Genomic DNA, 15,386 nt, shown 5'->3' on the forward strand with positions numbered 1-15,386 from the left:
ACTATTACAACTAATAACTCCTAGAAGATTAGCTTCTATGATATCGACCCTCCAAATAGGACCATGCGGGAAGCCTTTTGGTGTTCATATCTCCGCTGTCAATCTCGATCCCTACCAACTAGCGGATGGACGAATTCGAGCCAATCGATCGATCTTCCTCTTTGGCCGATGCCCCCATTTAATAGTAGAAACTCTTGTTGGTCCCCCAACTTTGGAGTTCAAAGAGAGATCGGACACTGGACAGCAGACAACCATCCCACGAACAGGCCTAAGGGTTAATAATGATTTTTGTCTAAACATGTTAAGTTAGGATATATCACCGCCATCCCAGTCACCGCCCACGTGCCTACTAAGCCCATGTCATGTCGCCTCCTTTATCGATTGCACGTCAGATGAAAGATAACTTACCAACTGACATAATCTGTACGGCTTATCATCATTAATCACCCTATAAATGGAGGTAAAAAAAAGAACCCCAGGTATGCCCCGTGTGTGCTCAATACACCCTGTGATCTCTTGCAACTCTCTCTCCTCCTCTGTTATGCCAGATTCCTGATTTGACCATCGGAAGATCTTCGTCGGAGCCAACTTCGATCCAAACTTATTTTACAGAAATACCGCTTCGGTGGTCCTCGGCTTATTCCAGCCGTGTCCGTACGTGGTCAAAAATTTTTTGTAACAGATTGGTGCTAGAGGAAGGGCCTAGGCCCGCTTTAAGAAGGAGAGGAAAAAGTTTACTATGGCACTGTGTAAAGGGGTATCCTCCTGTCGGTCAAATATTGCTATTTCTCAACTGGTGGATAATTCTCCCAACCAGCAAGCTTCGGTGCCATCACCAGAGAATCCATCGTCAGTCGCTCTGTCTTCTAGAGCAGTTGTCGGCATGGACCAGTTCAACCTACTAGTCCAGTAGGTTCGAGATCTAACTGCAGCAGTCCAAGTGGTGCAACAGAATAACCCTCCACCACCTGACGAGCATCCTCAAATTTCTCCATAAAGATAGACTCACTAGAGCCACCTGAAAGAGCTAGAGCATGGTGCATGACGGTCTCCGAGTCTTCACTCAGAGGACTCTACTTTAGGTTGTACCTATTCTCCTCATTCTAGGGCATATACCACCAGAGATATGGAGATCGAGTGCGAGCTTCAAGATGTAAAATAAATGATCGAGACTTTGTAAAATCAGGCCCCAGTCAGGGATGATGGTTATAACGTCGATCCTCATTTCAGCATTGAAATTATGTGTCAGCCGCTACCTCACCATTTTAAGATACCCCAATTAGAAAGTTATGATGGATCACTGACCCTGTGGACCCTTTAAAAAACTTTAGAGCGATAATGCTTCTTCATGGAGCCACCGATGCCATTCTCTATAGGGTCTTGTTAGAAAATATGTTCTAAAGCCAATCATCTAGGTTATAGATGATTGTGCTCCATACAAATATATGAATTATAAAATGATAAATATTATCTGATAGATTCATCAAAAGGAATACATCTTCCAAAATAGAACTCATATGTTATGATGAAGTCCTTAGAATTACTACTAAAATGATAAAAGAGGATTTATCATGTAGTTCTTAAATCCTGCTCGCAACCAAATGATACAATTGTTACAAAGATAATAACTGTATCGAGTGTAGGTCGTTGTATGCCATATTGGTTGATTGTCTTCTTAATCAAGGCGTGTGGTGACACAGGTATGGCATATAGGTGATTTGTAAGAGTACATTTTACTGAGCGTGACCACTTTCGGATCACTCTGCTATCAAAGGTTGCTCTGATGGAATATGGATATATGTGTCCCTCTGACCTAAGACTATCTTGGTGACTTGCAAGCAACTTACTGTGCTTTGATGTCAGACTATCCGAACTTCTAATTCGGTGACGGAAGATTTTTGGGTACAGTCAAGTATTTGTGAAGTCTGAGTGTGAGTCAAGATGAGATTGATCGCTCAAAGTAAAATTAGAGATGATGCATCATTGTATTTCAATTTAGTAAAATTTTGGCCAAAGTAGTCATAGTGAGGAGTCACAAAATTTTTAAGATTGAGACACAATGTGGACCACTCTTCCTGGGTTGATAGTTTAACACTTAATCGTCCTTAAGCATCAAGTGTCAAAGGGATGAATTATATGGTAACTATATCCACATGGGTTCTAGAGTGTTGCTGGACATACATTCGGTCTATTTGACATCAGATCCCATTGCTACATGGTTACATTGATTAGTACAAGAATTATTCTTATATTACCGACTTAGGTTTGAACTTATAGGGTTACACGCATAGAAGTACTTGTCTGATCAAATGGCTGATCAACGATTATGAATCGTTGAAGGGTTTAATTATCAATGAGATTGATGATTAATCCTATGCAAAGATTGTAATAAATTATTTACTAATGATTGATAAATTAGAAGAATAATTAATTAATAATATGATTATTAATTGGCTCAATTTAATTGAGCAATGGGGATTAGATTAGATCTAATTGAATTGGATTCAATTAGATTGGCTTTGGATTGATTGGATGCATCCTTATTGAATAACAGAGCTTGTTCCAATTGGTCTCAGTGATGCAAATCAAATTTTAAATTGAATATGATTCAATTAGTTTTATATAGATTTGGATTGGATCAAGTCCTATTATCAAAAACTTTCCTAATATCCATCGAAAATCAATCTCTGGATCAATGAGATTTTAATCTAACTAATTCTCCAATTGGATTGGGGCCTAATTGAATTCATAATTGGACAAGGACCTAATTAGTTAGTTTGTTATAACTAATTTCTAAATTGGTTAGGATTTGGTCCAAGGATTAGTTAGAGTTGGAATAAGATCTTGAATCCTATTTAGAATAGGACTTAACCAACTTGAAACACCCCATGTGATCTAAATCCTCCATGCCACACCTTTACCATGAGAAATCTCCACGCCCCAAAAAGATGCTGCACCTCCTTATGTCTTCCATGAGAAATAAGGGGCGTCTTCTCTCTTTTGTTGTCGCCCAAAAAAACAACAAAAAGGGAGAAGGGGGCGTCCAACTCGGCATCCAAGAGTTGGACGCCCCATATCCCATATGTCTTGGCTCTCCTCTTCCTCTCCTTTTTTGAAGAAATTTTGGGAGACTCCCTTGCTAGCTTTTGGGCATCAAAGAGAGGCTCCTCTATTGGTTATACAGCAAAAAATTAGAAAGAAAAAGTTCTTCTCAAAGAGAGAAAGAGAAGGAAGAAGATGTGTCTTCTTTCTTGTGCGTAGCCTCGAAGAAGAATGAGTTCTTCTTCTAAATTTTTTTTTAATTTTATCTAGAATAAAAATTAGATTAGATCTGATTTTTAACATAAAGATTTAGAAAAAAAATATTAAAAAAAATTGGTTGGGTGTTTGGGGCTTCCTAGAGTTTTAGATCAAAGAGAAAAAGGGAGAAGAAGAGAGAAGAACGGTTCTTCTCTTGGATCTCTCTTTTGGATTCTTCTAGGGCTCAGGATCTCATATGATATTTAGCATAAAACATTAGATTAGATCTAATTTTTATCATAAAAAATTAGAGAAGAAAAGTTCTTCTCAAAGGTGTGAAAAGAAGAGAGAAAGGTTCTCTCTTATGCATAGAACATTGAGAAGAAAGGGTTATTCTCTTGATCTCTATTGTAGAGATCTGATGTGTGGATCTAGAAAGAAAAGAAGAGGATCTCCTTATTCTTCATCTTCTTCATATTTCTCTTAGATCAGCCAAAGCATGGTGCCTTCGCAAGCTAGCACTCTCGAAGAGATCGATAAGCATAATGGCTTCGTGTGGATAGCCGTAGAGGCCGGACACGTGTGTGGCTGTCGAGCATCATAGAGAAACAACTACTATAAATTTTGAATGCGGTGATCTGCTATCCATACTCAGATATAAAGTTTTAAATTTAATTAATATTTAGATATGATCTAAATATAAATTAGATATGATCTAATTACATATAGATATGATTTATACTTGCTGAATTTTAGATTTTAGATTTACATACATGTATATTAGTTCATGTCTTGGATCCGTATGGTAATTTTAAATTTGATCTATGCATGTATTGTAGATTAAATTGTTTAATCTATATATGTTCTATTGTAAATTTTTAAAAATACATGCACAGAACCCCACCACGCTTCCCTACAAATGGTATCAGAGCGAAGGTTCATTATGACATGAACATATATGCATGTAGAGTTAAAATCTATATTTAGCAATACATGAGATATGTTATGATCTAATTTTAGATATGATCTAATGTAAAATCAGATCTACTAAAATTTAGATTAGATCTAAATTTTTGCATATATGATATATAAATTAGATTAGATGTTCTGAATAGCAAAATATTCGGATTGAGTAATCACTAGGCCATTCAGTCATAAGAGCGAGTAGGATTACATGACCCTCTCTTTTCATTCAATACGGTGCTCTTCATGGCATGTAGGGGTGCCACTGTGAGGTCCCATGAAGAAGAAAGTAAAAGGAGAAAACTTATTTTCTGCAAAATCCTAGATGTTGAAATCCTGAATGCAAAATTATTTTAGATCTAATCTAAAATAATTAGGACTCAAATTTAGTCTCTCAAAAATTTTTTGGATCACAGATCAGATCAAATTCATCTCCGAAATTAAATCTGCACCTCATGTCCAGTGCTAGCTAGACATAGTTAATGTTTAATCCCATATGATATCTAACTTAATTCTCAATTAAATAAATTTATATGTTCAATAAAGTCACCTACTTTCAAATTGAACACATAGATATTTGATCAATTTTTTTCTACGTTGCTTGACTTTGTACGTGACTTCATAGGTTCGAACACTAAGTCAGTAGTATAGAAATTATTTTCTGTACTAATCAAAGTGACCATCTAGTAATAGTATCCGACGTATGGATAGGTCAAATGATTGCAAAGCAATATTCAAAAATATCGGAATCTCGGTATATGGTTACCATATCATTCATCCCTTTGATCCTGAATGCTCAGAACAATCTAGGGTTAAACTGTAAATCCTAGATAAGTCATCTATATCATATTTCAACCTTTCAAATCCTATGACAAATCACATGGATTACTCTGGCTAAGATTTTATTAAATTAAAATATAGTGAAACATCATCTTCTATAATCCAGAAGAATCAATTCCATCTTAACTCACACACATACTTCACAAGTACTTGACTATACCCAATAATCTTTCGTTACTGTATTAGAAATATCGATAGTCCGGCATCAAAGCACAGTGAGTTGCTTGCAAGTCACCGTGGTGATCTCATATCTGAGAAATACTTATATCCATACCCTTCGCAAGCTGCTCTTGACAGCAGAGTGTTCCACAGGTGAGTCACTGTTCGGTAATGATGTACTTCTATATCTCATCTGTATGCCATACCAGTGTCTCCATACTCTTTGGTTATGAGGACAACTAATTTATATGGCACACAACGACTTATACTTGATAAACGTAATGATCTTTTAATGACGTATCATTTGATCACGAACATGTTTAAGAACTATTCGATAAATTTTCTTTTATCGATTATCTTTATAGTTCTAAGGACTTCATCATAAAATTAAGAGTTCTATAAGGAAGATGTTAAAATATAATGAACTTGTCAAAATAATTTTTATTCATTGATTAATAATTTATATACAAGAGTTTAATTATTTATAATAATGCAATTGGTTTTAGGATACAATTCCCAACAAGAAGACCATGACATCAAAACTTGCCATCTAAGTGCCTAAGTAGCTAGGGACACAAATATAGCATGGATACGAATAATCTTGGTAATTTTGTACTTTGGATGTGTGGAAGCCTACATTTTTGGGAGATCATATATGGAGATACACAAAGTGTGCCAAATCTATGAAGTGTGCCAGAAGTATTGTGTGCACACTTATTAGAGATCCTCAAATTGCAAGGTATGCTTTGGCCCATAAGCATGCCCTTTTTGTGTTGCATAAACATAACAAGTTTCAGATTGGCCTTAATACAGTCAACTTCATCTCGGGTCCTCATTACTGTTGACTCGTGCTCGTGGCACATCGCATGAACGATGTCTTATAGAGGTTTATGTTATTCGCATGAAAGAATGATTGATTTTTTTTCCCAACATCAACCATCGAATCGCTCCACACTACTCTTAAAGTACTTTAAACTTTTCATTCTTCTACCAGCATAGATCTTAAAGTTGCCATTGGGCAATCCAACAATAAATTGGTACGATCGAAGGTGAATCCTTCTTTCATGCAAAAGATACAACTTCTACCCATCTTCCATCCTAGGCAGCGGGGACAATATTATAAATCTTGGGCAACTGATGTCCCTATCGCCTACAAACCCACATATATTAGTATGAATTTTGATGCTTATAACATGTTCGTTAGCCAGTTTTGATGCACAGCAGTTGGGATCGTTAGGACTTAAATTGAGTCTTTGGTTAAAAATTTGCAGAATGTATTTCGTGTGGAGGGACTTTTATGTTACCTTCACGAGTATCTTTATACGGTTGGTTAATTTGCTACCTGATGACGTGGTTCCTATGTGTAGCCTTCAACGGAGACAGCCCCTCGTCTTCTATTTGAGTGTGGACAGGGAAGTCCTAAATGGAACATGGCAGCAGCATTACTTGCTCTAACAGCAATTTATCCATCATGAAGTGATGGCAGTCTGATTTTTGGAAGGCTAGGAATATTTTTTGCATTTACTAATATAGCAAGATACCTCCTACTACTATCATAAAACAAGCTCACACTTTGTTAGATCAACATGATGTTGATACAGTAAAGGTTCCGGAGTCTCACAAGTCTAATTATGTTGTATTGCTGCAAAACTCTGGTTGGACACTGATATGACTAAGATCGAACACTGTTTGAGAATTAGAATGTTAAAAAAGGAACCTACACAAAAAAATCTACTTTCGTCGAGGTAATTCTGACGGAGGACCATCCAATGCTTAAGTTAGTCGGAGCTTGAGAACAGTGAATGAAAAAGAATGAGAGAACAAAAGCACAAAAGAGTTTTTTCGAATTGAGCTTACCTAAAGGTCCCTTTGTTACCTCTTTATATAGACATCGAGCTATACGTTGTTATGTCAGAGTCTGATAGACCATTTAGTCTCTAATTCCTTAGGTTGGTAGGTCATGATCTACAAAATTATTAGGGTAAGGAACTTACCCACTAACCCAGAAGTTAGGATCGTTAGTTGTGAATGTCAAATACAGTTGTTCTATTAGGAGATTCAAAAACCTCTCACGAGAAAAAATGATCTGATATTTCAAGTTTAGTACTAAGCCAAAGTCCTACCCCGAATCGGTGCTTGCGTAGGTCCACCAAGTGATGCTCTTTGTTGTTGGGAGGATCATATCCTTAGAATCGGTCAATGCCGATGTCGAGTTAAGCAGTCGGACAAAAGTAGAGGCCAATGATATAGGATCGCTTCACTACGGTTCTTTAAATTTTCTTTCATAATAATTTTGATAAATTATCGATAAGTATTCGATCATAATCCGGAGGAGAAAAAGATCAGGTCGAAGAATCGATAACCTCCGCAACATATTGTTTGGGCCCCACACTCAATAATGGAACAAAGTGGTCGCTGATGGCTCCTTCGATCCAAAACAATGAGAAAACCTAGGCGGACTTTTTGTTTAGGGCAGCTTACAGGTTGGCAGTACGTGTATGAATATGGTTGGTACCGAGTTTCAGCCCTCTGCTGCCTAAAGCTTGGGTGGTACGAGAGTCATTAATTGGACTTTCATTAGGGCATCTGTGGGCTTGGGTTCAAACTAATTCTCTCTCAAGCAAGTTCTAGATTTTGAACCGTAAAGATCGTATCTCTGGATCGATGCCATCAAGTGTCCTTCATATTTATGGTTTGCTTAGGAGTTGGATTCTGAAACGAGAATGAGGGGTTTTCTTTATCAAATAATTGTAAAGATTCTCATTTTTATTATAATTTTAATAATAAAATAAAAAAATTATAATATCTTAATTTTTAAAATTTAATTTTATCTATTTCATAATTTTTAAATTATATTTTAATTTTAATTTTATTGTTTAGAAAATAGTAATTCAAAAAAAATGAATTAAATTATTTAAAAATTTTGATTAAATTTAATTTTTAAATAATAATATATCTTAATTAATTTAACAAAACTACTTGAGAGATAATCAATATATGCAACGATGGATATGAGATATAAGATAAGTTTTATAATAATTAAAATAATATTAAAAAAATTAAAATTAAGTAATACAAAAATGGAAAGCAAGAAATCAAAGCATACCACAAACACAAGCAATATATGGTGGTTCGGTGTCACCCAGTATCTATGTCCATTCTCCGAGCTCCCCTTGAAAATTTTACTATAATTAATCCGATTACAATGCATTTATTTTTTTAGGCTCACAAACAAACTAACTTGACGTTTCAATATTACCAACTAAAATTTTATACCGATTATTTTTCGGACTCACAATCAACTCAGTTGATTTTGTGGGCTCACCAACCAAAATCTATAATATCCAATTTTGGACTTGGACGGGCTTTAACCCCAATTTTTTTTTTTCTAAAGAAACTCGTAAAGAAAACTCAAAAATATAAGATACAGAAATTTCAGTACAAATAAAAAATAAAAATAAAAAAAAATTTTAGTTCGAAGAAAGTCAATGAAGAGTTGCTCTTTTGATGCTTGATTTATTTTCTTTGATGCTTGAGAGGATGTAGAAGATGTTGGTGAAGATCACTCTTTGAAAGTTCTATGAAATCAGTGCACAATTTTCTTTCTTTTCTCTCTTTTCAATGATATTCAATAATTCTCACTCAATATAACAATTTTCTCTTTTTAATCCACTTGGCTGCCTTCGCAATTGATTATCTAGCCTTTAATAAGCTTGAAAATGGTTGGAGGAGTTGTGACCATTGAAGTCCTCAGAATAATCGTTGGACCCAAAAACTAATTGTTGGAGAAGTACAAAAAAATTAACCGTTATGCATATCCCGTGTCACGAGTCGACTCGATTTTTTTGGAATCGGCTCGTTTTTATTTCAAATTGGCTCGATTTTATTTCGAATCTATTCGGTCTCAGACAGAATTCAGCTTTCTGTCCTGCAAATGGAGTCGACTCGTCTCAGAAAAGAGTTGACTTATCTGCATGTCAGAACTACTCCAATATATCAAAATTAACTCTTTTTCACCGGGAGTTGATTTCTGTTAATCAAATATAAAAAAATATGTTCTTTGAAATATTTTGACCAGACAATTTGAAAGAATTTCTTGCATATATAATTTTTTCATTATAAACATCTAAAAATTTCACATATTTTTGAAACACATAATTAATATTATAATCATTCAAAATTTTAAAATCATTAAAATTAAATATAAAATTAATAAATTTTAATTTTATTTATGAGCTAAATATATTTTTAAATTTTAGATTTTGGTCTCAAAACTAAAAGGCGTCCTCATGTGTTTTTTTTGCAGGCCTTGCTACAATATCATGTACAACACGTGTACGGAGCGAAAAATGAGGTTACCGAAAGGCTTGACATTCTTGGGGAACGTAGCGACGCAAGGTGGACCGTTCCACAGTTTTTCGACCGATTTGCAAATCTTAAAGCCATGCCCCAGGAGCACGCCTGTACCGGCTGAAGAGATGGCAAAGTCGTGTAAATATAAGCCACATCCTCGATTTTTCAAGTCGTGCAGTGAAATTTTAGTAAGTGGGCGAATTAGATGATACGTAATATAATCTGCATTGCTTAATCCGCATTAGATTTGAATAAATGATAAAACCAATAATAACATTACTTAAACCTAGAAATATGATCCTTAAGGTAACATTCAGCGGCTGCGTTAATATATAAATCGGTTGGTCTCCTGAATGGTTAAACTTCTCTACCATTTGTATCACAGAACCATTCCAATCTAGGCTGATCGAATTTTTCTTTGATAAAGCCCAAATACCTTTGTGCCGCGAGACCCGGTCACCTCATTTCCGGTCCTTTAATGTTTGTTTCATGCATCTGAATTTGCAAACAGCTGATCATACATCAAGAGAAAAATATACAAGCTGGTAATCATAGTGCAGAATACCAAAACTCAAAGGTTCACATTAACCCATATCCATACCTCCCAGACTGATACTTAACTAACCAAAAGCACTATCTATATCACCAAGACTCTTATAAATCGTACTGATGCAACTGCACAGTATAGACTATATTGACTCCACTACTAACCAGTCCTACATATGATAAGTAGTAGTTGTAACTCCTAGTAACGTTACTTTCCCCTATACAAATTACCCCAAGAATCCCCTCTCAGATATCTCCAAACACAATAAACCCACCTTACAGATAGAAGCATCCCTTTCCACCATTCACGTGCGGCGCACATGGAGCCCACTCGATCTTCCTCACCCGGTCCCACCACTTCCCGAAACCTCCATCTTTCTTCCTCCTCCTCCGCTTCGCCCGGTCCGCCTCGGCCTCCTCCCTGAGCCGGCGGTTCTCCTCCCTAAGCCGGTCCAGCTCGACCCGAACCTCCCACTTTTCCTTCTCTCTCCTCGCCATAGCGTCGAAACACTCCCGGTTCCGCCGTTCCAAGCCGTAGATCTGGGCCTGGAGGGCTTCGATCTTCCGGCCGAGAAGGCACACTCGGTGATCCTCCCGGAGCTTCACCACCAGCCGCGCCAGCTCCGCCGCCTTCCGCCGCATGTATCCCAGCTCTGCCACCACCGCCCGGCCCTCCTCCTCCGCCGTCGCTGCCCTGAAACCCAGTCTCGCGTTCTCCCCCAGCAGCACCATCCTCTCCGACTCCAGTACCTCCAGCAAACTCCCCTGCAGCTCGATCTTCCTCGCCGACTCCGACCACCGCCGCTCCACCTCCGCCGCCTCCGCCGCCAGCAGATCCCTTTCGACCGCCGCCACAACCAGCTCTGTCACGATCGCGTCCAATACCCCCTCGGTGGAAGGCGAATCTTGGGTGGCCGCCGGCGGCGGCGGCGGCGGGAGGGGTTGGAAGGAGAGGGAACTTTCGGCGTCGGAGGAGGCGGAGTCGGGGTCGGAGGCGCGGGGGTCGTCATCGAAGTCGAAGTCGGAGTGGACGGACGAGATCTGGCGGCGATGGAGGGGTTTGAGGAGGGATTGGGAGTAGCGGTCGGCGAGGTAGAGGTATCGGTTGTAGAGGTCTTGGAGGAGGGCGAGGAGTTGGGGCCGTTTCTGGTAGTAGTTCTCCGCCCGCTCCGCGAACGAGTGCGATTCCTCCTCGTCGGGTAAGCTCACCGCCAGTGCCTGCACCCTTTGCTGGATGTCTGAAATTCGTACCAAAAGACGAAAATACCCCTAAGAATCTTACATAAACAATGGGAGAACTAATTAGGGAAATAAAAGCTCATAAGTAAGGTTCGTAAATTAGTGGAGAAAATTTAAGGGAATTGATTAATTAAGTTTTAATCCTTTCGGAAAAGAAGATTTTTTTTTCCTTTATTAAGAGGTAGGAAAAATTGCATGTTGGTGTTATCTTAAAAAGAGAAAAATTATAAAGAAAAATAGTGTCCTGAAATCAAGGGGGGAACATTATGATGGGTGTAATAATAATGAATGCAAATATAAGGCAGGAGTGGGATGCAATAATAAATAATGAATGCAATCCAAGGCAAGGGTGCATGAGTGGCACTAGAGGGCAATTTAGTCATCAAACCCTCGCATGCCCTCTCGCACTTCTTTATAATTTTTTTTTTTTTTTTTTTTGCTGCACGACATCACATCGTTCTTTTGACCAAGCACGTCTTAAACGTTGACATTAACTCAACCTCCCGGACCAACGTTACTTAAGATTCAAATTTCAAATCTCAAGTATAAAGCTTGAAAAAGAGACTAAAACCTCTTTTAAACAAAAGAACAACAGAACAAAAACCAGCTTTTTTTTTTTCTTCCCTGTTACATGCCCAATGCAGGATGGACCACCAGCAAAACCTGGCTTTCTTGTCAAGAAGCAAGAATGAATGCAAGGGACCGCAAGAGATAGAGGCCCCAGAAATGGAGACAAGCATATCTCTAGCTGCATCAATGACTGCATCACATTAACTACTATTTTCCATGCACCAAAAAAACAGAAAAACGCTATTGCAAACAAGAAAGAACGGTTTGGTAAGCTTGATGAAGAGGCTTATTTTCTCCACAAATAACTCAGCAAATGGCATTAAAATCAACAGTATTTTCTTCACCAAAACATAAAAGGACCTATTATATACCCATTTGAGAGTAAATTATGTGTAAGGACGGTTTGGTGGGATTTATTGGTAAGGTAATTTTGTCCAGAAGTCAGAAAGGGAACCCTCAAGACAGGGGGAAGGAGCTCTGCTGCTCACCTGCAAGAGCCGCTTGAAGCCAAGGAGGGCATGTGGAGGTCCGACACGGCTGGTGACAGCTCGTTGTTATCGTGGTCGTCGCCATCTCCGGAAGCGAGCCCACACCCGACACGTAAGGATAAGATTCGGGTCGAGATCGGTGTATCGTATCACAGGGATGGGATGGCACCGGTCGCTGCACCCCTCGCGCCCAGCTAACCCTGCAACGATCCAAAAACGCAGCAGGCTCATTTATTGAACGTGACGCCAAATGGGCCAAAATTTCCGCCCGGTAAATAGTAAAAAACCAAGGCAAGAAAACGATCAATCGTGCGGGAATCCCTAGGTCCGCCGCGTTAGCCGCGTACGGCAAAGTAAAAAAGAAAAAAAAGGGATTGGAAATGACTATTACCCGGTGGACGATAGTAGTCATGGACGAATAGGGCGGTTCACACCAAGAGTGAAAAGTTTATTGATATCCGAGGAGGTAAAAAAGGATAAAAGAAAAGATTTAGCAAATCAAGACTTCAAAGTTACCGTACCTAGCAAGGAACAATGGGAAAATAAATAAAGAACGCCATTTCAAATTCTTACACGAGCTATAATTTAAAATTAGAAGATAATGAATTTCCAGTTCCAAAAGGAAAATAAATTAAAATAACTGTGTTAACTGGTGAAGGAATTTGCCGCAACAACGGTCGGTCGGTGAGGATTTGGGATCGTTAGGGATCAAAATGGCCACAGTAAAAGTGAATAAAATCAACAGATATCACACAGGGTAAAAATGGTTATTAATTTGAGGGAATAGCTGTAGCACTGAAACCGGCCGGCGACCCACATTTTCTCCGGCCGGTACCGGTCATCAACTCGAGGGTAACATTTCCGTTGTATCCATCCGATTTTTTTTTTTTTTTTTTTTGAGAAACGATTTAAAGGATGAACATATGAAAAAGGAAATCTTATGTAGTTTTTTAGCGGATTATAAAAGATGAGGTTAAAATTAAACGGCAAATAGCAGAACATAGCAGAAACAAAAAGGGTAAAGAAACAGAATGATGGGAAATGAAAAAGAAACTGGAGAAACCTCACCGGTTTTCGGAGAAGCCGCTGGCGTCGGAGATCAGAACGCCGGCGGCGGCCAGTTGTAAGGTGTCGCCGGGAAGCTCATCCGTCACCGGATGGTAACGTTTAGAAAGAGAGAGACTAGTGGGAATGAGTTGGTGCTGTACACCCGTGTGGTGTTAAAATTTATATATACATAAGCTGTGGCGGACCAGAGGGGAACGCGAGTTGGCTAGTATTCTGCAAACAGCGAGTGAAAAATGGACTCCATCACGACCGTTCATGATGGAAGCTTGTTGCATTGGAGGTGAACGGACGGTTTCCGTGGTCCCAAGAGGTATTTCGCTGTACGAAAGTGATAGCAAAAGCAGCGACTCGGATGGAAGATATGGGACAGTGAGATGATGGAGGTTGTTTGAGGCCCGTGCTCTTACCTCGTATTTACGAGATGGCCATCAATTCGTTGTACGAGTAAATGTTTATATTAGAAACATCTAAAAGGCCAGATGGCTCTTGGTGGGCCTTTCGTACCGTCTAAGCAGTCGGCCGAACGATTGGACAAGTTGATGGACATTGCGGGCCGAGAGCGTACAACTCGCAATAGTCCAGATGGGCCAGCAACCATCAAAGTCAAGCAGCGTGGGCCGAAGCCTAATCTATTATAATTTTTTAAAGCAAAACACTTTGTGCACCAAGGAGGGTACAAAAAAATCTGATGTAGAGCACGTTAAGTTATGTAATTGATCTACGTAATTATAATTATATATATATATATATTTAATATTTATAATTTTATTTTTATTTAAAATTTTAAATAATAAAATTATTTTTATTTTTAAAAAAATTATGATATTTTATATTTATATTATAACAACTTGCATATAAGAAATCATAATTTTGACGCAGGATACCGTAATATGCCATGGAATGTTATAATTTTTTTCAAAAACTATGTGCATTTTCATCATTCAGAATTTTTAAATGAAAAAATAGAACTGCAGACATTCAATGCATATTGAAAATGATTGAAGAAAATGTTCCTTCTATATTATGACATCCTATACCATATTATGACGTTCTGTATACAAGATGTCATAATTTGATGCGGGATGTTATAATTTTCTATATTATATTATGACATCTTATGTGTAGAAAGTTATAATATGACACAGAATGTCATAATTTTTTTTAAAAAGTAGAGATATTTTCGTCATATAAATTTTTTAAATAAAAAGTGGAACTGCAACTATTAAATGTGCGTTAAAAAATGATGGTTATATGGATCAATCACATAAAATAGTACCCTCCACGTTGGATTTTCTACATTGCTCACAATGCGTAAATTTTTTTTTTAAATAATATAAAAAATTAAAATAAAATTAAAAAGAATACTATTTACTCGCTCGGGCTGATGATCCTAAAGAAATTAATCCATGGATCAGATACAATAGATGGTCGAATAATCACTTGCCATTTTATCTTTTTATATTCAAATTAATTTAAGATCCAAACAAAGATGAGAATTCGTTTTATTTACCACGGTACACATGTTCTGGGATTTGAACGAGTCCACGGGACTTGATCTATCTGATAATTTCTCGCGACCCAAGGGCTAATTCTTTCCAAATAAAAGGAGGCTTCTTTTGGCGGTGAGGACATTGGGATACACTTTACAGAAGGGTAGGCAAATATGGTTGGGATTGTGGAGCCAAACATAAACAAAATGGTGGTTGGAGGGACCTAGAATGACTATAAACATATCAAAGAGGCAGAAAAAGGAGGGACCCCTTACCTTAGATGGTCAGGGCAAAGCAACAAAGCACTTTATAGAACTGCAACTCCTACCATGTTTTGCAGAGAAAAAATTTAAATAATCTGTGCATGCATTCTAGGATATAAGGCCAAAATAGCATGGCCTGTAGGTTTTTTATTGTTAAGTCTTAGATT

General features: G+C 38.0%; 1 protein-coding gene across 1 annotated transcript; it reads right to left on the reverse strand.

Moving 5' to 3' along the window:
- Positions 1 to 10,051: 10,051 nt before the first annotated feature.
- LOC105033134 (kinase-interacting family protein) lies at positions 10,052 to 13,599 on the reverse strand. The gene is made up of 3 exons (XM_010907809.3): positions 13,467 to 13,599; positions 12,399 to 12,598; positions 10,052 to 11,339 (listed from the first exon to the last, which is right to left on the reverse strand). The coding sequence occupies exons 2-3, from the start codon at positions 12,481 to 12,483 to the stop codon at positions 10,378 to 10,380; spliced, it is 1,047 nt and encodes a 348-aa protein (XP_010906111.2). The 5' UTR covers positions 12,484 to 12,598; positions 13,467 to 13,599; the 3' UTR covers positions 10,052 to 10,377.
- Positions 13,600 to 15,386: the final 1,787 nt, after the last annotated feature.

The sequence above is a fragment of the Elaeis guineensis genome, chromosome 4 (genome assembly GCF_000442705.2).
Source record: "Elaeis guineensis isolate ETL-2024a chromosome 4, EG11, whole genome shotgun sequence".
Classification (NCBI taxonomy): domain Eukaryota; kingdom Viridiplantae; phylum Streptophyta; class Magnoliopsida; order Arecales; family Arecaceae; genus Elaeis; species Elaeis guineensis.

Bases quoted from the DNA above. Each gene is read 5' to 3' on its own strand.
- LOC105033134 (XM_010907809.3), bottom strand. From the start codon at position 12,483: ATGGCGACGACCACGATAACAACGAGCTGTCACCAGCCGTGTCGGACC. The intron at 11,340-12,398 runs GTGAGCAGCAGA...TACGAATTTCAG, and splicing joins GCTTCAAGCGGCTCTTGCAG to ACATCCAGCAAAGGGTGCAG.